Below are 13138 nucleotides of genomic sequence, written 5' to 3'. Positions count from 1 at the left end.
GAAAGACTTGGGGGTACGGTGGATGAAAAGCTCAACATGACCTTGAAATGTGTGCTTGCAGCCCAGAAATCCAATTGTATTCTGAGCTGCATCAAAAGAAGTATGGCCAGCAGGTCAAAGGAAGTGATTATGTCCTTCTATGCTACTCTCTTTAGACTCCACCTGCAGTACTATGTCCAGCTCTGGAGCCCTCTATACAGGAAAGACATGGACCTGTTGGACTGGGTACAGAGGAGGGCCACAAAGATGATTAGAGGGCTGGAGCACCTGTCCTGTGAGGAAAGGCTTAGTTTGTTTAGCATGGAGATGGGAAGGCTCTGAGGAGACTCTGTTGTGACCTTTCAGTACTTAAAAGTGGCATATAACAAAGATGGGGCCAAACTTTTTAGTAGGGCCTGTGGCAACAGGACCAAGCATAACGGCTTTAAACTAAAAGAGGGTAGATTTAGATTGGATATAAGGAAGAGATGTTTTTACAATAAGGTTGCTGAAGCACTGGAAGAAGTGGCCCAGAGAGGTGGTAGATGTTGCACCTCTGGAAACTTTCAAGGTCAGGTTCAACAGGGCGCTGAGAAACCTGTTCTAGTTGAAGATGCTCAATGCAGAGGGGTTGGATTAGATGGCCTTTAAAAGTCCCTTCACAACTTAAACAACTCTAGAATTATTTTATGCATTTTAAACAGTTTCCATGAGTGCACATATGCACATAACTTTTCTTGATCCTACATGAGGATTTAAGGACAAACACGGCAGTCCTCCTACTGCAAAAACAGTGTGAGAACACTTAAAACTCTTCTTCCTTCAGAAAAAACTTGACCAAATGAAAGGTACTCCATTTACCTGTTCTCTTTTTAATTTTTCACGCTTACGTATAAGTTCAATCAACAAACGCGCTCTTTCAAGATCATGACGCAGCCTTTGCCAGTACTTCAATTTTTCTTTTAAGGCTTGCATTTCTTCATCATCTTCTCTCTAAGAAAAAAATAAAAATGTTTTTATGGAATGAAAAATGCTTTTTATAAGCTAGTATTATGCAAGTATAGAATGTATTCACAGTAAAGGAGGAATTATCTTATAGCTAAAGTACTTGGTTATAAGCTTCATACTGTAATAAAAAAACCTTCTGGGCAGGGTACCTTGTAGAGTTTCTCAACAGTACAGCTGAAAACAAAATCCATAAACTGGATAGTAATCCTAGTGAAAGCTACTCACATCAGAAAAAGCAATATAGCAAACAGCACCAGAGATTATAATAAGCTGTAAAATAAGATCAGATATTCTCAGATCAAAATGCAAACCAGGTGAATATCATCACCTTTTTCAGAAACTCAGTCATGGTACAAACATTCTTGTGCTCAACACTGTCCACCTCCCTCATACTCAACAGAATTTGGACACACTTGTAACAAAACAAAATCATTGTGACTTCCAAGGAGAGAAAACAAAAAAGGACTTCTGAGGATAGTTTAATAATTAATACAGTAACTTCAAATGATACTGAAATGGGTAATGCAGTACCATAACCTTTCAGTGAATGGATGAAATTTAATTCACACATTTTTAGGAAGAAGTAGTGTTTAAACACTTGCAGGATTTAGTTTGGTTTATACATAGAGAAAACAGAGCCTCTTGTTTGTGTTTACTAGTTTTCATGAGAAAAAAGAGAATATTGGAATACTACTTGCAAGTAAGCTAGTACAATTGCTAAAACTGTCAGTTCAAGAGAATATCTAATAGATCTGTGAGTGCTGTGATTCTATGATCTATTTTATTGCTTTATATGCTTTGTGAAAGTAAAGACAAGTACCTTTGGAAGCTATGAAAGTAGTTTTATTCAAGTCTCTGACTTCACTTTTAACTAAAGTCCTTAACTATCTCTGTATTTACAGTACAGCCATCTGGAAAGGAAAGTTCCTCTTTTCAAACAAACAAACACAAACAAATTAAAAAAAAGATCCAAAAGTTGTAGCTAGAAACTTCTAGTTCCCTCCCCTAGTGAATATTACTAGTCATGTAACCGTTAACTGACTTAGCTATTCAACTTTTTTGTAGTTTTTCTGTTTTCAGGACAAAAATTCAATTGTGGTACTTGCTGAAAGCAGAAGGCTTGTTCTCCCTTTGCTTGCAGCCATCTGGAGCCTGCTCTTTTGCCCTGTATAATTGCATAGTTCATGAAACTGGAGAACTCAGACTACTGAAAGCAAAGTCAACAAAACCAGACTAGTTCTAGGGTGGGTCAGGAAATATACAGAAAAAAAAAAAAAAAGTTACTTTATTACCCGAGGTCTTGCAGAGTTGACTATTTGGCTAAACCAGAAGGTGCAGTTGCACTTTAAAAAAAATAAATAAAAAATTTTAAAAATTTTTCTTTTAGTTCAGCCAGTTGCTAGTCCAATTGCACTCCCTATGCTAGGCAGGTAGGTGTAAATCTTCAGATGTAACCCCAAGTATGAAAAGCACCTTGTTTGTGTGGGGTTTTTTTTTGGTTTGGTGGGTTTTATTTTTGGGGGGGTTTTGTATGTGTTTTTTGGTGGTTTTTTGTTTGGTTGGTTTTGGGTGTTTTCACACACATACACTCCCTTTTACACATCACCCCAACTTGGGGATTAATTATTTGACACTTATTATTTGACACTCCAATTATTTGACACTTCTATGTGAAGTAATGTTGGAACACATGGTTAGAATAACTATGACAACTCCCCTTTATTCTAACCTATTTATATAACTGACACACAACATATACCTTAATTAGATTAAAAGATCCAGGTAAGCTGAAAATAGCTGAAAACAATAGCTACCTAGTAAAAACTTGGATAAAGAAAGTTCCTTTAAAAAATGTAGTTTTCAAAGACTTTTTGATAAGGAAAGTTTCTATTAACTTCCTGGTAAAGAGAGTTGTTTTTCTTAATCTTTATTTCTATAAAAGAGCCAGAAAGTTTCTTCTGGCTGATGACATGAAAATTTAGAAAGCAATAATGGTATTTTTAGATGGACTTAGTTTATGTTGAACACCAGAAATTACCTAGAAGAGCTAAAACTGACATATTTATTAATACTGAGGGAAGAGGGAAACCCTTCTCAGCCTACACACTGCATCAACTGAGAACCAGTCTTCTGCTCCAGCTCCCACCATGAGCAAATCACCTGTCTGGGTACACGAGCGGAAACAGCGTCAAGGCACCAAATGGGAAAGCCTCACCCCCCTACACGTGTAAAACTAACATGAACCAAATAAAAACATAATCATAGTGATATCACTCTAGAGTGATATGGAGTATATCACTCCATATAGTGATATGCTGATCAATATAATTGGTCTGATTAAGAACTTCTGCTGGCACTTGCATGTCAACCCATCAAAACCAAGTAGTGGTTGCAACTTCTGTTCTTACCGAAATCTTCAGAGGAATGACCTTAGTCACCAGCACCTTCTACTTTGTTTCTCTGAAAAGCTGTTTTAAAACAACCTGACTACAACAGCAACAGACTACTACATTTAAATTTCATGCCCTATTTCTATTCAATCATTCCTTAAATACAGAAAAAACTAAAATGGGGACATCAATTAATTAGAGTATTTTGTCGAATTTCTAGGTGAAGAGAGAAGTGTCAGTATGAAGCATTCTTTCTGAGGGTTCTTTGTTGTAATATATAAATCAAAATCACCTTGTCTGTTTTTAGAACTGTTGGTTGATGTAACATCAAATTCAAAAGCCTATCATAACTGAGCTCTGAAGCATGCTCATATAGGAAATAATTCTAGATCATGAACACTTTCATTTCTGCCAAATTTGTTTTGTAAAAAAACAGGGATCAAACTAGGCATCTTGAAACCATTTTCAACGTTTTGGTTCTTCACACAAACATTTCTGTTCAGTTTAAATAATAATAAAATCCTCCTCTTACATCAGTGTTTATGTTCCTGGATAGTACTTACTTCAGATTCTTGACCTTCTAATCTCTCACACAAAATAACCTAAAAAAAAATCCCCATCTAGATGGAAATGAAAAAAATAATCAACTGTATCACAAATATTTTGAGCTGTTCTCAAAACAGCTCTGCCACAGCTGTTTACTGAAGTCTTCATTATGGTTTGGGTTATACTTGGAGTACTGAAGTTGACTAATGCATCAAATGCTTTGCAGTTATGACTATTGTAATAAGTATTACAAATACATGTTGAAGATGCTGTGGAAAAGACAATGTCATACACAAGACACTTGCTACTCATTAAAAGCACCACCTACACATTTTTCATCAACAGAATCATTTAATTTTCAGCTTTGCTTGAAACTTGGTCTTTCTTTTCAAAAGACAAAGTTAATTTCAATTATAGGTTTTTAAGATTAAAGCCTCAGAAGCACCTCAATTAAAAAAACCCAATATAATTAGAAACTGACAGGCACCAGTCTTCAGAATATAATTAAAAGACTAATCAAAAATTAAAATTAGACTACTCTCAGTAGAATAAAAAAAACTTAAAACAAGTTACAACCCACACAACAGTATTAAAATGGAGTAATATGAAAGGATAAACAAATGGTCCATTTACATTTGAAGTTCACTTCCACCAAAAAGGAATGCACCTAAATTCCACCGAGAATGAATTTGAGCATCTCAGCTATGAGGAAAGGCTGCAATACTGTTTAGCCTGGAGAAGAAAAGGCCTGAGGAGGGAAATACCATCAATGTGTACAAATAACTGAAGGGAGGGTACAAGGAAGACTTGAGCCAGGCTCCTTTCAGTGGTACCCAGTGACAGGATCAGAGGCAATGGGCACTAACTGTCCTGAACATCAGAGAACACTTTTTTACCGTGAGGGTGACTGAGCACTGAGAGTGGCACATGTTTCTGAGGAAGGCTGTGAAATCTCCAGCACTGGGGTTATTAAAAAGCTGTCTGGACATGGTCCTGGGCAACCTGCTCTAAGTGTACCTGCTTGAGCAGTGAGGCTGGCTCAGATGACCTGCAGAGGTCCCTTCCAACCTCAACTGTTCTGGGAATTAAGAATTAGTTTTTCTCATTAACAGCTAAGAAAAGAAACATACATTGAGATGTCAGATCAAATAATTAGGAAACAGTGGTGACCATGATATTTTTATGACTACAGCAGTTAATGACTTAATCAGCAAATAGCAATGCAATCCAAACAGAAAAGTTAATCAAGCTTTAAAGGGAAAAAAACCACCTCAATTTAATATAACTAAATTATTATAAAATGCATTAACAAGTTCTAATGGCAACTTTAGAACAGTACAGGAACAATTCCACTGGAAGTCAAATACCTGGGACCTGTAAAGATCACAGCCAAGTACATATTCAGTTCAATTTAAAAAGGTATCTGGGATGAACCAAGAATTTCTGCTTCGTTATTTCAAGCATTTCAAGCTCTACATATGCATGGATCCATATAAAAAAGTCAGACAAGGGGCTTTATTTTTGAAGCCATCCAGTGACTTGAAACTAAAACAATGAAAGAAAGACCAAAGCCTCAAATGTCACTTAAGAGCTGCTCTTATTACAAAAACAGGAAGCAGAACAGTACTGTTTTCTGAACCTGATCTACATCTAGAGTGACCATTTTTCTCTTTTGCAGCAATTCTGACTGGTAAATGCATACAACTTCAACAAACCTCTATCTGCTGTAGCTATGATGAGTTTTACTTGAATCAAATAAGAGCATTACTTTATGGTTGCCTACTATCTCATCTAATTACGTCTAAAGTGAAACTAGAAGTTGCAACAGTTTGAAGTTTGAACTTCATCAACTTCTGTTTACTGTGATTAAAAAATAAGGTGGGAAACAAAGATCAGAATTCAAAAGCTGTAAACTAGAATTCAAAAAGCTGTAAACTAAAAAGCTGTAAAGTCTAGCATTTACTCTATAAAAATCCTGTTTTCTAAGTGCTAAAGACAATATTTTCTTTGCATTTTTTGATAAAATCTATTTTTTTGTCTTACTAACTTCATAGCACACTGAGAAATGAGTTCCAAAAACCACAATGCCAGTCAATGAATTGTGTTATTAGGATAGTTTTTCTAACAGTATTTTTGGGAAAAATTTAAGCAAAAAAAAAAAAAAAATCCACCGCAAAAAACCCACCCACAGCCCTACACAATGACTTTTTTTTTTCATACCTCACAAATTAAAAAGGGTTAGATAACATCTGATTTTCAATATAGGTCATGTCACTTAAGTATAAGTCAAAGAATTTATTCAGTCCTGAATAAAAAAAAGGTTTTGCTCCATGTTATCTCCTGGTTAATTTTTCAAACTGTAAAATAAACTTTTCTGATTTTTTCACAGTAAGTAAAAAGTGTGCCACATACCTGTTGTGTGTTTCTTTGTGACTGTAAACTGGACTGCAGCCTTCTCAACAGAGGAACACCATTTCTAGACAGTCTTTTAAGCAACCAGTAACTGTGCACGCGTTCAACAAACTGCTTCTTCCGCTGAATGGCCACCTGATTCATAATCTTATTTAATCTAAAATATGGAAAAACTGATATTGTATTTTTCATAACAAAGCATAAATTGTATTTGTCTACAGAAGTTAAGCATCGTATATATATGAATGTATAAGATACCAGCAGCAATTATAACTTTATTACTGATTTCTTTATATGACATCCCTTTCAATACAATTTCTGAGCACTATAATGCAATGAAATACATCTGCTTGACACTTTAATTTCTACCAGACAGATCAAGGCACTTTATAAAGCTAGAGTATCAATTTTTTCATGATCACAGATTAGGACTGAGAATCAAGTTTCACATACATTCCAGAGTAGTTCTCCTACAGAAAATAAGATCAGAAATGAAGCTCTAAACCCTACAAAAGTTTTCAGATAGCTTATTGCTATTTTCACACAAAATTAGGAGTTTATTTTAAAAGACAATGTATGTTCAAACTTTTCAGATAAAAACATGCAACAAAAAGCCTGTAGTACTCATCTATTAATATTAAATTTTGGTAAATAAAGTGAACAAACATGTTAAACAGAAGAACATATGATTTTAGCCCACACATAAGATGAAAACATCCACACAGAAAAGGTGCAAGGATTATACGTTACAAAAAGTATCTTGATTAATAAGTAGTCTTTTCTCCAAATTTGTTTTTTGATAGATGCAAATCCTGTTTACATGTACTGTAAAATCCTGTTACATATACTCTGCTTACAAATACTTTAAGAAAGTGCCATATAGGCATCATACATAACAATTTTGTGTTGAGTCCTATTTTTCAAATAAGAGCAGGTTCTAACGTCCAGGTCTCGCACACATCACCAATCTCTCAAAACTTACATTTAAAAAAAGGTTTATCTGAAACACATCTTCAACTTGGTGCCTACAGTACCTTGAAATCATGAATAAAAATAAGTAAATAAATAAATAAGTTAATGAGTATAGAATGAAAATTTTTTATCTTTACATGAAATTGAAGGGATTTTTCACTGGTCATGACTCTTGGAAAATTAACAAAAGATACTCCAAGGCATCAGCCACCTTTATTGTTAGGGGCACTGTTCATTGCTTTGGGAGCAGTGGTGAGCTGGAGAGAGAAAACTGCCCAGAGCCAGACAAAAAAACCAGTTACAGTAAGGAAATTAACAATTAACAGAATTCTGTTAATTCTTCATTCAGTAGATTACTACCCATAGCAAAAATGTACAATGTACTGTAGTAGATGTATAAGAGATTCTCCAAGAAAATTACCCAAATTGGCAAAATTAAATTCAGGAAATGTCTGACTTGTAGAACACTACCACACAGTGTTTAAATAAAAATCATGAACATATGCAAATATTAGTATTTTTCTACTATTTTGCCTGTTCATATTAGGAACAAAGCAATTTCTCTAAATACCTAAACCAAATGTAAAACTAAAAGTAAACTTTGGTTAAAATTATTTTTAAGAATAGCTGGGAAACTTCAACAATATTTTTCAGTCAAACGACTCTACCTCAAGCTTGCCAAAGGTCATCTACACACATCTATATATTTTCTGGGCTGTGTAGAAGGTAAGGCTCAATAACCTTTTAATGCTTTGATAGCCATAGCTGCAGAATTTCCGTCATCACAGTGTAAAGGCAAACATGGGCTTTCTTCAAAATACAATACCACTGTAACCTTCCTTTTGTCAGTGACAATGTTTTCTTATTAATAACTATGCCAGATAGGCATTCTCAAAAAAAATTTATCATATCTTAAAGCTTAGAAACTCTGCAGATGAACTTAGAACTATTTTGTAAGTCTTTCACTGAAGGCAAGAGGCAGGCTCCACGAAGACTTATTCAATGCAGAACAGAGTTTCATGTGACCATATTAAACTTTAAACACAGCAGAATTATAATTAATGCTAAACTGCAATCAAAATCAAATTATTACTTCCACTTCTCTCTTAGAAACAGTTAAACCTACCACAGAGTCAAAAAAAGCACAGCCAAATATATACCTATTTGGAAAGGCCAGAGAAATGCAACATGAAGAAAGGTGCCTTGGTCTCATGCCCATCAGATGTGGCAAGCCTAAGGAAACCTCTTTAATTACAGCTTTAAGTACATTTTCCCATTCACATAACGAAGAGTTCTATTCACACGTGATTGAGATAAAGTATGAGAATAAGCTTAGGAAAGATATTCCCCAACTTTCAAAATACAAACAGAAGGTAATCTGGAGTGCAGAAACTACCTAGACATGGGGTAGGAATCTACTCCTCTCTGACTTTTCTACAAATAAAACCATACAAATACCAGCTCTTCATATTTCATTTAGACACCAGTCTTGAGTAATGAATACACCACCCATCATCCCTTCTTTTTCAAAACACAGACAGAGTCTCTTTACATGGCAGATTTCTACAGAGCCTCTACACTAAGATCTTACTGATACAATGAGGATATTACACCAGCTGTTAGACCCACTAAATATAGCACAGTTCTCAGTCAGCTACTCCCAGGTAGATTTTTATCATCCAAAACATTTTAAATTTTGTCAGACAGTACAACTGTTTTGGGGAACTAAGACTCAATTGGTCTGCTGCTGCTACGAGGACAGACTGGGTACTGATTTTGAAGGTCCCACCCTTGACAGCACCACCACACTGGGACAGAGGTTCTCACAAAGATACATTCAGACACAGTGAAGCTGAAAACAAGCACAAAGACACATAGCTATGCACCAGTCTTGAGCAAGTTCCTTTTTGGACCCGAGTGTGAACTAAATTTGTAAATATTGTAATTAAATTTTCAAACTAGAATGTAGAATTCTTCAAGGTCTTTAAGTTTTCTTGACAGAGGTAAATTTTTCAAAATTATTAAAGGCTGGGGAAAAAAAAAGTATGTATTCAAGGCAGATAAGGGGAAGCTGTTTGAAAACTTCATAGTTTTGTAAGCCACATTCTGACTTGCACAAGTCAGGATTAACTGCTAAACTGCACTGAAAAATCCTGCATGTAGAGGCAAGGCTTACAGAACTTAGCTCACCTCCCAGAACTACACAAAACACTCACTTAAGGCATTTTTTGCTAAAGGTATCTGTCCATCCAAGAGCTATTTACAAGTACAAGAACATCAGGAAAGAGCAGCTTTCTGTAATGTTTTATTTTCTAATGACAAGCTAAGCATATTAAATACTGGGAGAAAAAAAAATCGCAATGTTTAAAACATAATAAACACAAGTTCATCAATTGAACCTGTGCTATCTCTTCAGAAAAAAACAGACCAATTGCATTATCTCTTAAGATTGCTAAGTAAGTGCAAGACCACTAGTAAAGACAGCTCACAAAGAATAGAATGCAGGAACATACACATGGAAAATACTACCAGAGTTACGGTCTCCTCTATTACAACTGACTTTAGACATGTTAGGGAAAAAAAACTATAGCAACTACAGAAAGCAAGCAGGGCGATAAGAAGTGTTCTTGCTGTCCAGGCTTTATGTGGAACAGATAAATTTATTAAGATAAAATTCCCAAGGAACATTCTGAAATGGACACTGTTAAGTGCTTAACACTTTCACCTCAAAAACATTTAAACAATTAAGCTAAATCCACAACAGAACAGTTTTTACACTTTTTTTTTTTTTTTTTTTTTTTTAGGGTACATTCCAAGTCTAGATAGATGTCAAAATACTTTCCAAAATAGTTTAACTTGTACCACAGGAAATGGTGAAAAACTAGTACTACTCCCCTTCCCCAGCCTCACTTGTAAAACACTGTGACATGCACTACAAAGGTGATATGGAGGTGTAATACAATTCCCTGCTTGTCTTCAGAGGTCCTTTTTCAACTGAACCTTTGAAACAGCATCTGCAGTTCCCAGTGTGAAATAATAGTTAAGGCTTAAGTGTAAATTATGGCACTAAAAATGCACTGAAGCTACCAACAAAATGGAAGGATTAGGAAACTTGTTTGTTTTGAAAGGGCAAGACAGACTTAATTTAAAGTTAGTATACAACATCTTTGGTGAGAAACTGTCATTATCAGTTGCTCTACACCAACCTTCCCTCACATGGAGAGATCTGATGGATAATTTACTCTGCAAAAGGTGATGCTCTTAATGCCCTGCTCAAAGTGTTCAGAGACAACTTAGTGTTACTCAGCCCTATGTTTCCCCAGCTTTAACGTATAAAATAATTTGTCAACACAAGGAGATGTGCTCTGGTCATGCTAACAATCTCACATCTTCATTCTTCCTATTCAAGACTGCCTTCCTCTCCCAGTCTCAATTACATGTCACTGTGGCAACTGCTACAAGTTAAAACTATTTTTGGTGACTATGTGGCAGTTTAATGAGAAAAAAAAAGCCAATCAGATAATCAGCCACTTTTCTTTTAATCATCACCAAGTGTTCCACAGACCACACATGCTTTTTAGCTCCACAGGTAACATATTTTAGCACTGTAATATATGAAGATGTCTATGGCATCTATCCATTCTAAAGTTTTCTAAATATAAACTGGAAAGCAAATGCCCTTAAAACAAGTATGTGATTTTGCCAGCATTACTATAGTAACTCAAAGGAAGGAACCTAATATGAAAATCTATAAAATTAAATAAGATCAAGTACCCACTAAAGCAAATCAATTTTTAAACATGAACTAAACCTATTATTTTAATTACTATACTTATCCTGAGCTTCCAATTTCAGTAGTTATTCTGCATTTTCCTTTACTGAGTATAGTTATATTAGACAAAAATGCAGAAGACTCACAGCTAAATTATTCTCTGTAACACTGAATCACTAAAAAGTGTTTCTCTTGGTGCACAGCAATACCCGGAAACAAACAAATGAAGTTCCACTTTGCTGTCCAAATAAAATATCCCTGTTTTCCAACACAAAGCTTGCAGGGAAGTTTTCAAAAGCTGTAAGGAGAGAAAACATTAAGAAAAAAAAAATCTGAACTGAACAAATTCTAACAAAAGTAAACAGAGTTTCAACATCTGAACCTCCAAGACTTGCTCAGCAAAGTTCCACAGAACATACTGAGACTCATAGGAAGAAAGACAAATATTACCTGCAAACAATTATAAAAATAGGCAGAAAAAAAATTAGCAGAAAAAAATAATTAAAAACTATGAAATTAATCCTGGAGCCTTGCCAATTATAAAAAAACCCTTCAGCTTTCAAAGATGAACAAGCCTGTTGGGACAGATACAACCCTAATCTTCCCACACAGACTCTTTGGCAACAACTGCCAACCAGTGTTTGTAAAACTCACCTTTCAATATAACTGTGTTTTGTTTTGTTTTTTTAAACAGGGGAGAGACACAGCTTTGTTGCTGTGTCTGTGTTTATTGTTCCCATCCTCAATAAAAAATTCAATTTACTGCATGATTTTTTTAACTAAAAAAACCACGCAAACTCTTTTGATCAACTTTAAAGACAACACTGGTAGGAGAATAACTACATAAAAATTGCAGCTCATTTGTATGTCTTCATTCCCTTTTGAAAACTGTATGGATAAGCTTTATTTTACAAGCAGAAGAAGTTAACTATATACCCAACCAGGTACATTATCAAATCCTGAAAAAACTCACTGATTTCAGCTCCTATGCAACACAAGTCCACAGAATCCCCAGGCGACAAATACACCCTTTCCAAATTGCAGCCACCTTCCAGCTACTGTATTGAAGATCTGAAGAAAAAGAAATGTCCTGTTCCCACACCACTTCCCTTACTAGTCTATTGCAGTGCTTACTCACTTTCACAATTACTTCCTTTTGTCTGTATCTTTTAAAATTCTACCAATTGAATCTGCCTTTCTCTGTTGAGAATCCAACAGTGTATCACCTGGTATATCTTCTGGAACATGATTACCATCTCCAGGTTCCTATTCTTTATTTTACATTTACTGCTATTTAAATTGTATTTTATTTTGACTGAAAGTGTAGGAAGCACTTTTTTTTGCTTCACATGACCGTGAAGTAAGGTATCTATTTTTCTACTTGAGCAAACAGCTAGTAAATTTTTTCTTGGACAATAATGTAGAACACTGAATTTAAGAGTTAAGGAAATGCTACCTTATTTCAGACAATTCTGTTAGCTACACAGGTTACTTTGTTCCTATTTGAACAACTAAGTTTGTGATCTTCCAAACCTTTGGACAATCTAAAAAACCGTAACAACCTAAAAAAAAAATCCTACCCTGTTGCACTGGAAAACCTCTTTACTCTTCTCAAAAAAAAAAAAAAAAAAAAAAAAGAAAAAAAAAGAAAAAAAATAAAATCACATGCATGGATTTACTTATGACATTTCCCATACATAATACTGAGCCATGCCTTTTCCTTAAAGTTGTTTTCTTAAAATTATTCAGAATATTCTGTGCTGCTTTTTTTGTAGTGGTCATAACCGTACCACACATGGCTTTGAAATTTAATTTCAAAAAGGCTAAATCCATATTAGGAAGAGATAAGGTATTAAATGAAAAATCACCTTTTTTACTATAATAAAAGAATTCAGCATTTATCTACTCATTTTTGTGCATTCTGTAACTTGACAATTGAATAAAATATTCCAAGAGACGGTTCTGCAGATAATGTACACTAAAAATTATGTTTCTGAATGGCACTTACAAGATGCAACACTCTAATTGCCACCAAAAGAAATTGCATGAAAATTCACAC

General features: G+C 34.9%; 1 protein-coding gene across 10 annotated transcripts in view; it reads right to left on the bottom strand.

Moving 5' to 3' along the window:
* BRD1 (bromodomain containing 1) overlaps window positions 1–13138 on the bottom strand; it is a 67050-nt gene that overhangs the window by 32828 nt on the left and 21084 nt on the right. For all 10 annotated transcript variants that reach the window (XM_071733817.1, XM_071733818.1, XM_071733826.1 and 7 more), the window contains 2 exons: window positions 6336–6492; window positions 841–972 (listed from right to left, as the gene is read on the bottom strand). In XM_071733817.1, the coding sequence (XP_071589918.1) occupies window positions 841–972; window positions 6336–6492 (289 nt within the window). The remainder of the gene's footprint in view (window positions 1–840; window positions 973–6335; window positions 6493–13138) is intronic.

This window comes from Heliangelus exortis, chromosome 1, assembly GCF_036169615.1.
Source record: "Heliangelus exortis chromosome 1, bHelExo1.hap1, whole genome shotgun sequence".
NCBI classification, from domain to species: domain Eukaryota; kingdom Metazoa; phylum Chordata; class Aves; order Apodiformes; family Trochilidae; genus Heliangelus; species Heliangelus exortis.
This window is presented reverse-complemented; position numbering and strand designations above follow the sequence as displayed.